Source organism: Lagopus leucura, unplaced genomic scaffold (genome assembly GCF_019238085.1).
Source record: "Lagopus leucura isolate 7727_CA_CO unplaced genomic scaffold, USGS_WTPT01 Super-Scaffold_100045, whole genome shotgun sequence".
NCBI classification, from domain to species: Eukaryota; Metazoa; Chordata; class Aves; order Galliformes; family Phasianidae; genus Lagopus; species Lagopus leucura.
In genome coordinates this window covers 2,261,268-2,279,576 of record NW_024962292.1, presented here as the reverse complement: position 1 = coordinate 2,279,576, position 18,309 = coordinate 2,261,268, and the positions used below count along the sequence as shown (strand labels likewise).

Genomic DNA, 18,309 nt, shown 5'->3' with positions numbered 1-18,309 from the left:
AGTTAATAATGAATAGCACCAAATGTGTTTATATTATCCAGACCATACAGAGTCAACACCATACCGATTCTCAAAGTTTGACTCCTGACTGCCACCCTTCTGCCATGGCTAAACAGACAGGAGTAGAGAAAATGGTTTGAATGTATTACACTGAATATGTATCACATTGGTTTGTGTTGTGTTGGGTTTTTTTTAATTGATGCATTTATAGGATTTGGAAAAACCTCAGAATTAAGAGGTTTGGCTATAGCAGCAGTGCCACGAGCGTGGAATTTTGAGCCTGTCTGCACAGAAAAATGAGACCAAGTATAAATTATAAGCAATGTTATTAATATTTATTCACCTACGCTGATCTTCTTGATGATCTTTTTCATGCTTCCAGCCCAAGAGAGCTTAAAGAAGGCAGTTTTACCTGGATTGTGAGAGGCTTTTCGTCCTGTTTTTAATCAAGTCAGATAGACCAGAAAACAAATCAGGCTGATAAAAACAGAAGTCAGGCTTACAAGGAAAGCAGCTGTAACAGCTAAATGGCTTAAAGCAGAGAAAGTAGGAAAACAGCATGTGGGGCTAATGATGGGTGGTTTTCAGGTTTCAGAATACATTAAGGCATTCTCCCTGTTTATTAAATTGCTCTGGCAGCGTTTGAGAGTAAAGGTTTTGTGGTATATAAAAGTGCAATGGACATAATGAGGATATTTTTTTTCCATAAGCCTGGCCTTTGGGTAACCACCAAGATGATACACACTATAGGAAGGATTTGGTTTTGTGCAAGTCCAAAGAATTTCCTCGGATTGTTGCTTGCTTTCCCATCCCTGTGGTCTGCCTGGGGTTTTTAGGTTTTTTTCCCCTCTCTCAACTCTCTCTCCTTTTGTCAAAAAGTGGCAGACACAAACCACAAGCAGCATTAATTTAATGCTGGCAGATTTTCCAAAGGGCACCTCTCAGCAGCGACAGTCACTCTGTGACCACCTAGACATTGAGCTATTGCTTGTCTCTTCCTGTCCAAGAGAAGCTGGACATAATTTCATGGTTTTACAAAAATTGCCTCAGCCAAAAGATGGAAGGTTTATTCCTCAGGTCTCCTTTTAAGTGCTTTGCAAGATGACCTGACATCTGTGGGGCACAAAGCCTGCAAAACATTGACGTGAATTGAAAGCATTGTCTGAGTTGCTTCTTGTTGATGCTGAAGTCCAAAGGAACGCTACTGCAGTGCTGTATGGATGCAGAAGGGCTCTGAGATGGGTCCTTCTGCATCTCTCCTCCTTACAGAGCCCGACTGCTCCTGCAAACGGAAGGATTTTATTCTCACGATATCACTATGAGATAAGAAAGTGTTTTCATTTCATTTTGAAGTGTTATTTTCAATTTCTTGGAGGCACAGAAAAAATAAATGACCCACTAAAGGTCACTGGGGGAGTGTTTGGGAAAATGCAAAAGGAACCCATGCTGCAGCCTGCAGCCTTAATCACAGCCCACCTCTTTTTTGGCACCAACTCAGTGGTGGTAGTCATAATCAAAATGCATTATCCAAGATATTTTTCATCTCTCCTTTTCTTAATGAAATTTATTTGTAGCTCGTACCAGCTCACTGTCACCCCCTCGCATGTCTATCAGTGCCGACAATCAGCAGCATGTAATTTATTTTCCTTATTCTTCTTCCTTGTGGTCTTGCGTCTGATCTGTAGTTTTGATCACTGAAAAGTGAGATATAACCCATTTCTAATGATTGTGTGATTCTAATTTACGCATTAAATAAGAACCATATGAGAAGCTCATTTACTCACAGTCTTCCTATTCAAAAAATTCAATACTGTCCAAGGACTACAGATATTTTTACAGTGGGTTTTCTGATAACAATTTTGGTAATAATTCTGATAATAATTTTCAGGTAAGTCTGTAGTGCCTGAATAGCTTCAATAGACTCGGCCCAGGTGCCTTTATGGAATTGCTTGCAGCATGGAAACAGATTAGGTCCATCAGTGGCAACATCAGTAAATAAAACATTTCAAGACAGAACAGTGGGTACTTCTTCTGCTGTTATTGTTGTTTTCATACTTATCTTCTGAAAACAGCCCAGTCTCTATTTTCTATTTGCTCCAGGCTTGGTGTCTAATTTTCCAAGGCTGAGTGAAAAAAAAGAAAATGTTATGTCCATATTATAAAACCTTCCAAAACTGGAAAATAATGTCACAGTCTTCAGAATAGTGGTACAGTTTAGATTTTGAGTGAACTCCAAAGAATTAGATTGATTTTAAAGTGATATTTCAGATAGGATAAAAGAATTGGGTGGGTTGTGGTTTTCCTGGTTAAGGTTCTGACATTCTTTTGTGGTCAAATATCACATAAAAAGCTTGTGACCTCTTGTCGTCCTCACCTTTTGCAACTCCAAACCTAGAATTAGTGTGGGTTAAACAGAGCCTGCATTGGTACTAACCTGGGATGCAGCATGCCTGAGAATGCGCCATTGCCTTATGGGTGAACCAGCTTGGGTCAGAGCATAGCAAACCCTGTGCACAGAGCATCTGGGTCTGTTGACATTTTGGTGGATGCAGTTTCCAGTAGGTCCCTCTCTTTGGCCAGGAGCGGCTGCGTTGCTGTTCTTAATGTGTTCCACAACTGTGAGGTTTCAGCCTGGGTGTTTCCAAAGCCTTGAGATCCCAGGCTCAGTATCCAGTCTACCAGGAAGAAGCATCACTCAAATATAAAAATTAAAAAAAGGATAGCTCAGATGAATCACACTCAAAGCTATCTCTGTTCTTGCTTTGTAGAGTATTTCCCATGCACAGTATTGCTAGCACAAAACAAGAAAGTAAGGAAAATGGTCCACCAGGACCACCACTCTGTGTTACCATTTTCAGTTACGTGGATGTCCCCCGCTGCAGTTCCTTGTTGTTTTGGTGCTTTTTTGTGTTTGGAGTTGATATTTCCAAGCTTTTCTTGGTATCCCTGACAACTAGCAGGACGCTTTTGGAGATGAGATTCTCACTCGATAACAGCACTCCTGGAGCTGGCTCTTCAGCAGGATGCTGCTCCCACAGTAACACAGGGGAGGTGAGCAATTCAATCCACCTCACATCTCTCCTGGCCCAGGGCTGTGGATGCAGGAGGCAGGCGGCAACCATCAGTGCAGTGCTGTACCTGAGATATGCTTAGGGAGGGGTTTTGCTCTCACTTGCCACTGCCTGAGGAGCACAAAAAGAGCAGCCAGGGGCAGCAGGAGCTGCGCTGCTTGGTCTGAAGCTGCTGGGAGGCCAAGCAGAGCAAACTGCTGGAGGGTCTTCCAGCTCTCTGTGATTTTATAAAGTCACTGCAATAGTACTTTTTTCAGGTAACCTAACTCTTCCTTCTGCTTTTGTATGAAAGTGAAAGGGTAGCTATTGCTGGCTGCTGTACGCACTGCCAGGTGTTATTTTGCTTTCTGAAGCAGCCACATGGAAAAGAAAATAGCTACTGAGCTGTAACAGGGCATATTTGCACTTAAAATTCAACACTCACCCTGGGCCAAGCTGAAGGGATTATTTTTGTGACTGCTGGATTTGAGCGAGTTAAACAAACCTGCAAACAGCATATTTCTTCTCAGAAAGAGCAGTGATGCAGTGGTACAGCTGCCCAGGATGTGGTGGGGTCACCATCTCTGGGGGTGTTCCAGAGCTGTGGAGATGTGGCACTGAGAGATGTGGACAGAGCAGGATTGGTTGGGGTTGGACTTGGGGATCTTTGTGGTCTTTTCCAACCGTAATGTGTCCATGATTCTGTGATATTAAAATACTGTCTTAAAGTGCAGTAGAGAAGAGAGGAAGCAAGGAGTAGTGAAGGTGTGAGATACCACAGGTTATGAGGCCCAGGTGCTGAGAGGAGAGAAAACTTACTCTCAGATGCTAATCACACCGCTGGCTGAAAGCTGCTTGTTAATAGTCGCTTGTCACTATATGTGCCATGCCAAGTGAAAATCCAGAGGTGAGCTTGTGGCCTCAAGACCTTTGTCCTTTGTCTTGACCTGCATGTCAGAAGGCAGGGTGTTTCTCATTGATACCTTTTTTAGGGAAGAAACAGATGAATTAGCACACCACCATTTCCAGAAGAGTAAGCTTTGGCATCAGTAGAGTTAGACCAAGGACCATCCCAGCTTGCTGACAGTTCATAGAACCCAAAGTGCCCAGATGCTTGTGGCAGGAGAGTGCTGTGCCATGCTGGGAAGAAAAGCAAACACAGCTTCAGCCAAACGGAGAAGATAAACCTATCTATTTGTGGTTGTGCAACATCAAGTGGCCCATTTTAGAAGTGGGATCCTCTGTCCCTGTCCTGGTAGCATAGAACACTTCTGAGGGTGGCTGTACTTGTATAGAGATGTTGGGATGAAGCAAAGTGCATCCTTTTAGCTCAGCTTGTGTATTAAGACTTGCGGGTTCTGAAGTCTGCTGAGGGTGCTGCATACCTGCTACAGTGCTATGCTGTATGTGGGAAAAGTAAAGGTCACGCTCCATCAAAGGCTTGGCTCGAGCTGGACACCAAGACGGAGCTGCAGACATTGTCAGCAGAGCTGCCTCCTCTGAGCCTCCAGCACAGGGGCTACTTCTGGAAATCTGCCTTTATATTTAACCATAGGGAGCATTGCAGATACTTTCAAGATTCTGCCTGTGGGCTTTGTTTAAATGATGACTCATTCAATCTTTTTGGATAAAGCACTTCTGCTGAAGTCATGTGACTGTCTGGGGTATTTCTTTTCAAATCGACTTTCCCAGCTGTGGTGCAGTATTTATTACTGTGTTCATGAGCTACTGTCGTATACCAAAGAAGTGAACATCAAAATTTCACCAGCACATGAAGAAATGATTTAGAAAGGAAGCCAGAGGAATATGGCATGTTCCTCTCATTGGCATTGCAAAAGGCAGGGGAGATGGAAAAGTGTATAAAGAACAGGTGAGGATAGCCACGAGAGGAAATAGGACTTTTTTTTCCAACTTCAGATTTTCTGTCTCTTTCACTAATAGATTCCTTCTCAATAAATCCCACTGTAACATCCTGGTAACCTTATTTGCTTTAGACAGGATGCTAAATTTAGTGAGTCATACATTTCCCAGGAAGTGGTAATTAATTGGACAATATTTGTACAGAGCTTTGAAAATGCAGGTCCTAATTTTGCAAACCCTTTGTCCGTAATGAAGATTAATTTAATCACATAATTACCACATCTCTGGACTTTGGCATCTACAGTTACCCAGCACGTGTATGATTTATATTAATTGCATGAGTAATCCAGGAGCAGCCATATTCCTAAAATTATTGGGCACGCATATGTGAAAGTTGGGTTCACAGAGAGCACTTCATTGCTGCAATTTCATTTAAAAACTATTTTGCTCTTTAGATGTTTTTCTTTGAATATGATTTGTTCAAAGCCTGTCTCTGTAGTGCTGTGTGTGTGCCCAGGGTGCGAGGCAGCATCTGTGGGGCTGTCTGGCACCCCAATGGGCAGAGCCAGAGCAAAGCTGCGCTTGGAGGGGGCATCTCTTCCTTTCTCCATGCCTGTGTAAGTGCTGGTCTGGTGATACAGATCACTGTGAAGTGATCATACAAAAACCTTGTGAAAGGGGTGGGGTTTGATGGGCTTTTTTATCTTCAAAAATTGTTTGAACATAAAGAATACAGAAAGAACCGGTTTCTGCTTTGCTCAATTTGTCGTAATTTCCACTCAGACCCAAAAGTCTCTACTCCTGATTTAATGTACTTTTTGAACATTTTTTCTCCCCAGACCTTGTGTTAGACAGTTGCTCCAGCATCCCACAGCTTTAGAGGTGAAGGACCTACTAATTTCCAGCCTAAATTTATTCATGGCCAGCTTATACCCATTTGTTCTTGTGTCAACATTGTCCTTTAGTTTAAATTGCTCTTTAGCCTTCCCAGTGTTTATCCTCCTGAGATATTTATAGACAGCAATCATATCTACTAGCAGCCTTCATTTGCTAGACCAAACAAGCCAGGCTCTTCTGGGCTCTTCTCTGGTGATGGGCTCTTCACTCCCGGCACCTGGTCGGGTCTGGGCTGCTCATACAAGTGACCTGGATTATGCACAGCATCCAGATGAGCCCTCAGAGTTTGGCCCAAGGAGTGAATATCACTGTATCTGCAAGGTCTACACTGCACGCATTGCATGTGCCCATGGCTTTTGTCCCTGCTGCACAGTGAGGGTCAGGACATGGGCCCATCCTCTGTGCTCATGTCCTGCTCATGTCCCCTCAACCAGCTGTCTACAGAGTTTTGGACCCTTGCTGCATTCTGTTCTGTTTTGTACTGTTAAATCTCTTCTCGTTTCTGTTATTTGATTATCTGTTCCCTCTCTGTGTACAAGGCATTCCTAGCTTTTTAATCAAGCCCTTTAACAACCTTAACCACTTGACCAGCTGATTCCCAACCTCTGAAATTTAGCTGATGTATTTCTTTGTAGCACTGTATAGATGATTGACAGGAGAGCAGACAGATTAGATCTGCTGCAATTGCTTAAATTATTCTTTCCTTCATAATTTTTTCCTTCAAAAGCTCTTCTTAGTTTTTAGGTCAGACTAAAAGCTCTGCACTTATCAAGATCAGCTATTTTTTTTCCCTTGATTTATGTAGAAGTAGCACATTTACTTTCCTCTAGCATGAAGATTTGCTAGATTTATTAAAAATACCAGCCACTGGGCCTTCCAGTGACTTCAGTGGGCTGGGTTTTTAGCCTACCCCTTGAGGGCAGATGCTCATATCTTTGGTTCCACAGCATCACCATCAGAGCAAGGATACAGAAACTATTTCATTTCTCTGGGTTAAGGCCATCTGATGAAACCCCCATGCTGTATTTTTTATCCTGTTCTATTTAAAATGTCACTTCTGCGAAGGAATAGAAGATCAGAATTATTCTGTGTGATCAAAACCCCATCAAGAAAATGTCTCATATGCTAGGGGGCATGAGACTGCCTATTTTTTTAATAGTCGCAACAATAATACTAACAGTAGGACAACAAACTGAAATGCCCCTGGAGATGTGGTGACAAATTGGAAAGACATGTTGAAATTGAAATTGATTGAATAGTTCAATAAAATCAGCTTAATGCACAAAAGCAGAAAGGTTAGCTACAGAAAAAAAAAAAAAAAAAAATCAGTAATTTCTTATCTGCTGGGACCAATCTCACTAAAGATTGAATTAGTTATAAATTTAAACTAGGCGTTTGAGTGTGCCACCCTTATCTGCCCACACCAGAGGCGTTCGGATGAAGATGGGAATGGATGGCAATTGAGTGCCTAAAGGGCTGACAAATCTCAGCCTACTTTCAGTTACAAGTTTTCATGTTTGACACAACTTCACATGCCAGCCAACATCTTTCTCCAGGTCAGATCACTCTTCTGCTCCTAACACAACAGTCGTGTCTTCATCTGATGGAAATGAGCACAGCTTTGGCGAAGCTTGCAGCAGTTGGCTTCTGGCTGGGTCCCCACCGCTGCAGCTGCCACCAACCCTGGGACAGAGTGCCCATCCAGTGCTTTCTTTCCCTCTTCCCATCCATATGAGCCAGCTCTTGGGGCTGCTGCATGTGTACCTTACTCAGTTCTGGGCGTTTTCATTTTTGGCTTTGTATTCTCTTGGTCAATGCAATCTCTCTTGTAGGTTTCTTTAATGTGGCATTCTGAATTTGTTCTGGATATTTTATTAACACTGTGCTGCAATGCTAGTGAGAAGCAGTTAGTTAAATAAAAAAGCTTGATTGTAAATCTGAGATTAATAAGACAGATTCATTCGTAGGGCATTTCAGCCTTACAGTTAGCAGTGCTTTACAAGTGGAGTAATGAATAGCAATGTTTGCACGAGGAAAAAACAAGGGCCAGAGTTTCTCCTTCATGTTTTATTATGGGTAGCACGAAATAATGAAAGTCCATTTCCATAAAATATTCCAGTTGTAAGGTGCTGATGAATTCTTATGTGTGATGTCTTGTCAATTTAGCAGATTAATATCTGTCATTTAAAAGTACTGGAATCAAGATAAAGCTAGAATTCAGATTTCTGTTATTTTAGTAGCTCAGAAGAATTACAGAATTAAAGCAGTTTTGGCAGCTCAAGAACGCTGTTACGGGAGTAAGCAGACCTAACAGACCTAATTTTCACCATGTGAAACTTCAAAGAGCATGTGACATTTTGCACAAGATGTAACGTCAGCAAAGGAAAAGGGCGGCCCTGGAGTAGCAGAGCCAGACTCCAGGAGCCGGCAGCCATTCAGCACACAGCCACTCTGGGCAGCTCTTTCCTCCCATTAGAGACCCTCCACTTGGCTTTGCACAAAGCTTTTCCAGTGTAACACTGTGATTCCATATCCGCACCCTTTGGGCTCTCCATTGCTCTGCCAGAACCACTTGGTCCCCATGTCCCAGCTCACATGGGTACAGGAAGTGTATTCCCCATCTCTGAAGGTATTTAAGGGACATGACACTGAGGGTCATGGTTAGTGGTGGGACTCAGTTAGTGTAGTGGGAATGCTAAGTCAAAGCCTGAAACAGTGATGGAGCACCTGGTGGGAAGGCAGGGCCAAACCACAGAAACTCAGCTGCACCTGAGTGACCAGAAGGGCTGGAGCCAGGATCCACCTCTTCCAGACCTCATTTAAGGGCTGGCAGTGGAGGCAAGGGCTTCTGTTGCTGGAGATCTCTGCCTACCTGAGGCGTTCCTAAAGGTTAGCAGCTCTTTTCCTTTATTTCTGTGTCTGTGGCTGCTGCATTTGGTCTGGTTCTCATTTGCTGTAGCTAAAGACCTTGCTAGCCTGCTATCATCATCCCATCGTAGTATTACAGTTGGCCAGGCTAATGGTTGGACTGGGTGCTCTTGACAGTCTGTTCCAACCCCGATGATTCTATGATTAAGTGTTCTATATGCCCTGGGTGTGATGTGGGTAGCTTGGCGAGATGGTTTGCTCTGAAAGATTTTTTCATTCTTCAAAGTAAATGAGAATTTTTAATGAAGATTTTGTTATGGATTGAAACAGGGAAGATATTTTAAGTGTCAGAAGGCACTGAACTGTGTGAGCAGAGCCAGTTGGAGTGACATGAGGCAATGCTGCTGTCAGTTGGGGATTATTAATGTGTTTGGTGACTTTTTTGATGAAAAAAAAATGTCAGCCAAATTTCTACTTGTTTTCTGAAGACCCAAACTAATGTTGCTGAAAACATTCAAAAATTGGCAGAAATGTCTGTCTAAGCCAAGTATTTCTGCCTGTAAGGTCTTTTATTTTCCTATAAACAGGTGATAACCACCAATCTATGTGAATATTGCTTCAAAAATGCAATGGAAAACTTTGTTTTCTTACTAGCATTTCAGGTCTATCTAACTTTGTAGTCAGCCTTAAGATTGAACTTATATATGGAAAATAAACTGAGACATTTTACAGGATGCCTTTTTTCATTCTCTTCTGTTTGTTTGTTTTTTTGTTTTTTTTTTCTTTCCAGAAAGTTCAGCAGTACATAGTCATCGTTCAAGCCACAGATATGGAAGGAAATCTTAACTACGGTCTCTCAAACACAGCAACTGCAATCATTACAGTGACAGATGTGAATGACAACCCCCCTGAATTCACGACCAGCACTGTAAGTAGCAAGACATCAGCACAGCAGTGCCCAGACGCAGTGTGGTTGTGATTTGGGATTTTGTGCCAGTCGGCTTCCTTTGCTGGTTTGGCAGATAGGACAAACTTAATCAATCTGTGGAACAAAGACTTTTAAGGGGGGTGGTGGGAAAAGGCAATAGATGGGTAAAGGAAACTAACATGATCTGTGAGATAGCAAACCTATTTGGCGACCAATTTCAGTGAGGTACTAAAGGAGCTGAAATAATGTGGCAAACAGACGATGTCTGATTGCCCCAAAGAGGATACAGTTGTTTCACAGCAATCAGCTGTAGACATCTCAGAGTTATTATTACTTATGAGTAAAATCCGGAGCAGTAAGAGATATTTTGGGTTTAGTAGCCTGGATATGATTTCAAAGAAGTAGTAAATACTCTAAATGGTAACAGTTATCCAGGAAATTTGTATTACCCTGATAGCTTTAACAGATGTATTTGTGTGTGCTGGCAGTAAGTGTGTAGATGTACTTCACTACATCTGCTTTTAATCAGTTTAAGATGTTACTTCTATTAGCACAGTATTTCTCTGTTCTGTTCTCATGTGCTCCAAGTATGTATTACTTGTGAGAAAGAGGAAAAATAGAGAGATTGCAAATTAGAGCTGATTAAGATCAAATTGAAAAGACAGAAGGAGACACAATGTGGTCTTGTTCTTTCCAGCCTGCGTAATCCATATAGGTAGAACATCCAAAACGTGCATAATAACCACAAAGAAGTATAGAGATCTACATGGTAATAAATGAGAAAGCACTGTGTAGCCACTGTCTATATTCATATCATTGTAAACCAGGAGGAGCAAATGATTTGTCTAGAACTGATACCAGATCACTGAGAATACAGAAAGTCAAAGCTGCATTGTGCTCGTGTCACTGAACGTTCTTTCAGGAATGTGTTTATTATTTATATTATTCTGAATTTTCATTTCGCCTTACAGGATATGCAAATATTTATTCATGTAGTGCTGGAGTTTCTCCTTAGTTACACCCTTACAAACTGTGAATATGCAACAGAGCTCCAGGGAGTCGTGCAAAGCCCAATTGATGTCACCGTGGGTCCAGTTGGGCTTCATGCTGGTGGTGGGATCCTGCCTTCATCTCACCACAGAGGCCTCAGTGGTCCCTTCCAGCCCCTACAGTTCTGAGCCCTGGGCTCTTGGGCACCGTGTGCTCATCTTCCAGGCAGTGGAAGTGACTGTATTGTGGATTCTGAGAAGGGCTGCAGTAGGTTTCTCCTGAGTCAGAAATGGGCTGCCAGCCTGCAGCCTGTGTTGCTGTTCCAGCCTGTAGAGCTTGGGTTTTACAACAACACATGTGCTTCCTATCTGTCATAGTGAACACACTGAGCTTTGTAGCGTAAAGCTGTCATTAAATATCTCCTTACATATGATACATATGGTTGTGGGGAGCCACAAAAATGTGCTGCAAAGCTTAGGGCACGTGTTCCTTTCTCATGCCAGCATAGAATTGTTTTCTCTGGGAAGGCTTCTAGGGGCTGTGTCGCAGAGTTTGGCAATTCCCGGGCAATGGGACTTTCAGTACAACCATACAAGCTTGCTAATATTTGGCAAGGAGGTTATTCTACCAGGTGAACAGCTCTTCTTTTGAGTGAAAAAGGAATGACATCTAGTGGCCGCATCGTTTAAGCACAAGTTCCAGATGACCCAAGTTGTCTGGTCATGGCTCCAGAAGGAAGACAGGAGGTGAAGTCTCTTGTAGTGCCTTCTGAATCTGATGGAAGGGAAGATAAGGGTAATCTGCTTTCAGGTGAATTCCAAGTGTTTTACATTTCAATGTGTTAGACCTAAAAGGAGTGGAGTTCATCAAGAGAAATGCACATAGGACTGTGTGAAATCACAGAGTTGTAGGGAATCACAGAATTGTAGGGGTTGGAAGGGACCTCCAGAGATCATCGAGTCCAACCCCCAGTGGGTGAGAAGATGCTACTCTTCTTAGCATGGCTGCTGTGTACCATTATTTCTCTGATTTCAATCACTGAAGAGAAAGCTCTACAAAGGACCAAAGAGCTTTATGCACAAGGGACTTGTTAAAGATTTGAAAACTGAGGGCATTTTACAATAATACAATAATATTTTCTGATTTTAATGGAAACGATCATCTTTGAAGTAATCTCAGGAATAGCCAGGATGAATTTTGTGGGAGTATGGAAGCACAACACGGTTTTTCCCTGATTGGCAGAGAACAGCACTGGGCTAATCAGTCTCCTTAAAATGAAGCTGAATTTCCTCACTGTCCTCAAATAGTCTGATCTGCTTTTTAACACCTCTTAAAAAAAAGGCAAAAATCTCTTTCCAGGAAACCTACAGCTCTCAGATGGTAACAAAGCCACGGTCTCCTTTAAGACTGGAGAATGTTTGGAGAGAGATGGTCATTTTTAAATAACAATGCTCCTGTATTGAAATGATCAAATAACTAAAATAACAGCTTGCTCTTGAGAAGTTGCCGGCTGAAAGGAGCTGGAGTGACTGTATTTGGCCCAGAAGCACAGAAAGGCCAATCTTATGGTGCTCCTAAATTACCTGTCATACAGCTGGGGGCAGAGGGGGGTTGGACTTCATCATTACTGGGTAAGAACATTGCTTGGGAGGACTCTGCAACATGCTGGTGTCACAGCTCATGTATTCAGCAGCAGGATTTAATGTTGCTGTATAAAACTTAATAATGGGACAGGAGAGGAAAACACAGCCACTGTGATGGGCAAGAAATCGGGATCATGGCAGTAACTGAGCGTTGTGTGGGGCTGAGGTGGAAGTCCAGACACAAGAAGGGGATGGGCTGCCCAGGTGTTTTGCTTAAGGGCCATTTAAAACTAGGTGGGCTGCGATCACAGTGCATTGCTGGAGGAGAAGTGAAAAAGGAGCAGTAGGATCACACAGAAGATCCTTAAATGTAGAAATTGAAGATACCTATAAAACTCCAAAATGGATGTTTGCTTCTGTGAAAGTGGATCAATGGGTTTTTACATCCTTTCACAGAATAACAGGGGAAGAAGAATCTCTGCATTCTCATATGAAGGATTATGAAGTTAGAAGGTGAGGGGAAAAATATCGGAATCTCTGAGGGAAATATTTCTGAATTGAAATGTGCTGCTAATGCTGAGCCCAGCAGCTCTATCAGCAGAGTCAAGGCCAGCTCTGGCCAGCATGCCTAGGACTACCAGCATCAAACTGTGACATGCTGGGGCACAGCAAGGATGAGGTGACCTCCTTGAGTCCTTTCCAGCTCTGGTTTTTATGAGGTTGAATGCATCCTCAATCTGCTGTGCTATTTGGCCATGCTGGGAAGCATCAGAGAGCAACTAACGAGGGGAGATATCTCGTGAGATACTGCCTCAGTGGGAAACAGATCTGTGCTAGAAGAGTGGAGTATCCTATGATGCTGTAAACATCATAGATGGCTATTTTGGACAATTTTAATGATTTAGTGCAGGTCTGTGAGCCAGGGAATGCTCTTCTGGTTAGCTAAGGGACTTCAGCAGCCGGCTCTTTGTGTTGTGTTCTTCATGTGACATTGCAATTTGCAAAAATAAACAGAGGGATTCAATTCTTCCCTCTGCCACAGGGCAACAGTAGGAGTTCTCTGAGATGTGCCTGACCAGCCTGCTCCTGTGGGCTCTGGAAAGCCTTGGAAAAGTTTCATCTACCGTGCCCAAGTTTTCCATTCAGAGTGATTAGCTGTGCTGATTCATTCCTGTGGCACTCTTGGTGGGTTTGCACTTGCCTAATCATCAGCTGACATGACAAGGTGGAATTTTAGCTGGACTTTGCATTGCATCAAGACCTTGTAGGAAGTTTCTCTAGGGAACTTGCTCCAACTGCTAGAAGATACCTGCTACTACAGTATCCGTGCGCCATCCGTTATGCAGGTGCTGCTGCTCATAGCACGGTTGTTCTCTGACACTTTGTAATGGTGTGGAAATTCCTCTGCCACCCTTCGAATATTTATCTCCTATGTGCAGGCAAGTTGCATTTTTTCCACATTAGTATAGATCTGTGACGGAGCCCCTGAGCAGATGTTCACCTCAGATACAGAGGAGGCACACTGAAATTACTGTTGGTGTTCCAAAGATTAAGTGTCAGCTGAGACAGAACAGTGCTGGATACTCTCAGGTGAGATTTTACGCAAGGTGGAGGCATTTTTTTGGCTCATGGAAGGAATGCCTTTAATGCTTCTGTCAAGCTGGATGCCCTTTCCAGCCTGACCCAATGTACCGATAATCTCCATCCGAGGGTTTCCACTTTATCTAAGGAAATGCATAATCAGAGGGGAGGAGGAGAAAAAGAAACCCATGCCTACACTTGACTCTTACAAAGTCTATTTTTATCATATTCAATCAAGAACAATCAGGCACAGAGAGGAGATGCAGATGAATTTGCATGATCAGACTTCTGTGTCTTAAATGTTAATTAAAAGTTATTTTAAATTTGCCTACTGTGCAGAACTTGTTTTTATAGTGGCCTGTGTAAGGGAAATATTATTTCGCAGGGCTGAAGTGCTTGTAATTAGTTGAGCTTGTGGATTTTGGGGAAAACCTGACTGGCAATCAACCAAAAAAAAAAGAAGAAGAAACTGGGCTATTCAAGTTCTTTAAGCTCCTGAGCCTTAGGAGGTCTTATTTAAAGCTACTTTAAAATTTGCCCTTTGGCACAGCTTTGAGAATCTCCTCTTCCAAGGCTGAACCCAGTAGAGCATATTTTAAAGTGCCAGCTCCAGAATTGCCTCTGCTTCCCCTCTGCCTCTCGGGCTCATCTCCTGTTGGGAGCAGCTCTGAAGGTTTAGGAGCAAGTGTTGGGTAGTGCTGAGCCCTGTGGGCTGGGAAGGGCCAGAGCTGGTTGTGAAAGCAGAAGAGCTGAGGAGGCTTGTCTACGAGCAGAAGGGGATGTGTTGCTGGGTGAGGTTAATCTGTTTGCAAAGTGGATTTAGCTAATCAGTGGAGGAACAAACATTTGTGAGCGCATCAGGAGAAGCAGTCCATGATGGTTTTTAAACAGGCTGTTTAATTACTAGCACAGATCTCAGAGCCTGGCTCACCCAGGATGGGATCGATCAGCAATGAGCTTGGTGCATCGTGGGCAAAATGACGCAGGCAGAGTCCCAGGCTAAAGGAGTTCAGGTTTTGGCACTGCACTACCAAGAATTGCTGGCCTTTGTCTCTGCAGGTGTTTTGGCTCCTTGGAGCCCTGTGGAAAATGCTAATGAACGCACTCTGGAAAGTGATTTGAAATTTGAAGCAGGTTCTCAGTGCCTTGCAGGTATGCTCCACCTTAAATAGTTCTTCCTTCTCCCATCTTGATGTTTCCACTCTATTTTCTCTTATCTCTACCCTGATACACCTTTTTGTGAAGCTAAACCAGCCAACCTCCAGCCCCTTTTTGCACTACAGCTTTCCATTCCAGTGGTTATCTCAGTGACTGCTGTGTGCCAGGCTCTGCTCAGATGTCTTTCTTTTGACCAGAGCTGTATGTTGTCATCCAGATGTCTTGAACAAGAATCCTCCTGCTCTGCAAACTTTCCAAAATTCCAGATAAGCAAACAAGTGCAAGCCAAAATTCTATTCCTTCCTTTTTGTACATCTGTTCTCGTGATGCACACTGAAATCAAAATACAGCCATGCATCAATCAGTGAAAGAGCAACACTGTCCAGTGTCCAGCAGACATTGCTGACTTGAGCTGTGGAAATAGTGGTGACTTCTTGCAAGTGGCAAAGAATTGCACAAATGCTTTAGCCGGGATCCAGCACCCTGTACTCTGCCTTTGGCAGGGATTTCAAGAAGTAACAAGTGCCAGATAAAACCCTCAGTTTTTCATTCCAGCTGAAAAATACTGATTTTTCAAATGACTATGATGCAAAAATGTAAATAGACCTAATTTAGAGAAATTATCTTTAATGGCCACAGGAAACCAAAACAGGAAGCCAAGTAAGTCTGCAAGTGGTTTGGGGTTTCCTAAGCACATTTATAGCCAGATGCACCAGGAAGTATTCAGGACATGAGCAGTATGAGAAATCATTTCTATGTCTGGTCTTTTGCTAATTAATCTTATGCATTGAAGGGAGAATCCAGGAAGAAAGGGATTTCTGCACTTTCCCACAGGCAGAAGAGTGGACCCGGATACTTATGCAGGACTGTCCTAAACAGACACCTTACAGCTGATGCTGGGAATGCCGGTAGGCATGGATAGATAACTGTCTCCCGTGGCTTGGGTACGTGTCCAGACCTGGAAGAGACCTTGAGGCCCTCAAACCAGTTCAAAGAAGGGCAACAAAGCTGGTGAGGGGTCTGGAACACAGGCCTTATGAGGAGTGGCTGAAGAAGCTGGGAATGTTCAGCCTGGAGAAGAGGAGGCTCAGGGAAGACCTCATTGCTCTCTATAACTTCCTGAAGGGAGGTTGTAGTGAGCTGGGGGTCGGCGTCTTCTCCTGTGTAACTGGTGATAGAACTAGAGGGAATGGCTTCAAGCTGTGCCAGGGGAGATCTAGGCTGGACATTAGGAAATATTACTTTTCTGAATGAGTGGTCAGGAGCTGGGATGGGCTGCACGGGGAGGTGTTGAAGTCACTGACCCTGGAGATGTTCAAGGAACATTTGGATTTTGTGTTGAGGAATATGGTTTAGTGAGAACTACTGGTGATGGGTGGATGGTTGGACTGGGTGATCTTGTAGGTCTTTTCCAACCTTGATGTTTCTGTGATTCTGAGACCTGGACTTCAACCCCACACACGCCATGTCCCCATGCAGGGACACAGTGCCTTTGCCCATTCAGCTTGTTGAATGGTGCCCAACTTTACACCTGTGCCATTCAGAAAGTCTGCAGTGACATTTGGATGTAGATGAGCCTGCATGCCACAGTACTTTAAAATCATCAAAATGCTCGTGGCATAATTTAGAGGCAATTGTCTCAGGAGCCAGAAATCAAGGTGAACAGTGCAGGTCAGAGCTGGCAAGGGGAGAGACCTAATAGTGTGGTGAGAATTTTACAGGACTGCATTGTTTTATAGGTAAAAACAAACCCAGGAGTTCAGTGCAGTCCTGCAGACAGGATTTATTGTTAAAAATCAATTGTGCTTTCATGGAAAATCCCCAGTGACTGCATTTGCTTGCTATTTTCCAATCTAAACGAAGCTCAGCTGAACTACCCAGTAAAGCTTGTTCTGTTATAGAACTGTCATCTTCTAACTGAAATAAGTTATTGTATTCAAGTGAATCCAATATGCCCAGCAGCATTTGGGTACATGAGCACCTACCTAATTCTGTGTGTGTTTCAATTAAATATGTAGTCGGTGAAGTCTAAAAACTACAAATGAGTTCAGTTTTCCAAAATAAAAATCCAGTGTTTATACTTTGAAATGGGCTTTCTGCCCCTCATTACATCGCAGGTCCTGATGAAAGCCACTGTTTATTGTCATAAGCAATGAATTAGAATACAGCTGTAGGGACAAGAGGTAGCAGTAGAAAATGAGGACAGCAGCAGCACAAAAATTGTTCTTTTTTTTTCCCATCTTGTCTCAGCCTTGCCCACAACTCGCTATGTGAATGTTATGAGACTTTGCTGCTGTGGACATGCAGGTTGGCCTTGGTCAGGGAGGTAATTACACTGTGATGGAGATCATTCCTGGCATGAGCTGCCCTTGGGATGGGGGTCCCCGTGGAAGTGCGAACCTGTCCATCAGTTCCCAGGAGATGAGTTAAGTGGGAGCCTCCCCCCAAGGTGCAGATGTTGTGTATTCTTTGGGTAGTTTGAGGAAACTGGGTAATTTGTTCTGATGGGACTTCAGTCCTGCATCTGTTGTCAGATTTCTGCACACGTGCAAGCTGGGACTGCTAGGGATGAGAGCCTGTAGTGGGTCCGGGGGAGCCAGGAGCTGAGGACAGGGGGCTGTGGTGCGTGTGTTCTTCACAGTACAGCATCTGGAGGTGTCTGGGGACCCTTTGAATGCTGTGCTGTGGGAAACAAGCCATGCACGGTACTCCCTTGTAGATACTCAACTTCTGCTCTTTATTATTACCTCTTTCATCTAAAATGAGTAAAATGAAACAGTAATTCACCATATCTTCATGACAGGACCACCAGCCTCTTCTATGGTTTCATCAGTGCAGTACAGGGCAGGAGGGATGAAATATCTTCACGACTGCTTAGAGTATTCTACAGGATGGAGAGACATGCAAAGATGTGTATATACAGATACACAAAAATGAATACACGTGCAGGTGGAGCTGAAGCATAGATGGATACTGATATAATACAGTCATCAATAAAACCCAGATCCCTACTCCAGATAAATTGCAGTTATGTGAATTACTCCATTACACTGTATGTGTATATATGCATTTATTAAAGGAATGTGGTTTCCGTGATAGAATTCTCTTACTAATAGACTCCATTAATCAAAACCTCAACTTACAGTGGCTTTTGTTTTGTTTATATCCTTTCAGTACATTCATTTTCAAATTATCACCAAATTAATCATCTACTGTACTTTAAACCAACTGCCATTTGGAGAAACAGTTCCAGTTCCTCTCCATTACACTGAGCATTAGTTCTTAAGGCATAGTTCAGGGCTCTGTTTAGCCTGATTCTGTCCTAAATCTAATTGGAATCAGATAGAGTTTTCCTTGTAAATGGGTCAGTCACAAGGGGGGGGGGGGGGGGGGG

The 18,309-nt window shown here is 43.2% G+C and overlaps 1 protein-coding gene across 1 annotated transcript in view; it reads left to right on the top strand.

Annotated features, from left to right (window-relative positions):
- CDH4 (cadherin 4) overlaps window positions 1–18,309 on the top strand; it is a 413,304-nt gene that overhangs the window by 366,825 nt on the left and 28,170 nt on the right. The window contains exon 8 of the mRNA XM_042884811.1: window positions 9,466–9,603. Coding sequence (XP_042740745.1) covers window positions 9,466–9,603 — 138 coding nt within the window. The remainder of the gene's footprint in view (window positions 1–9,465; window positions 9,604–18,309) is intronic.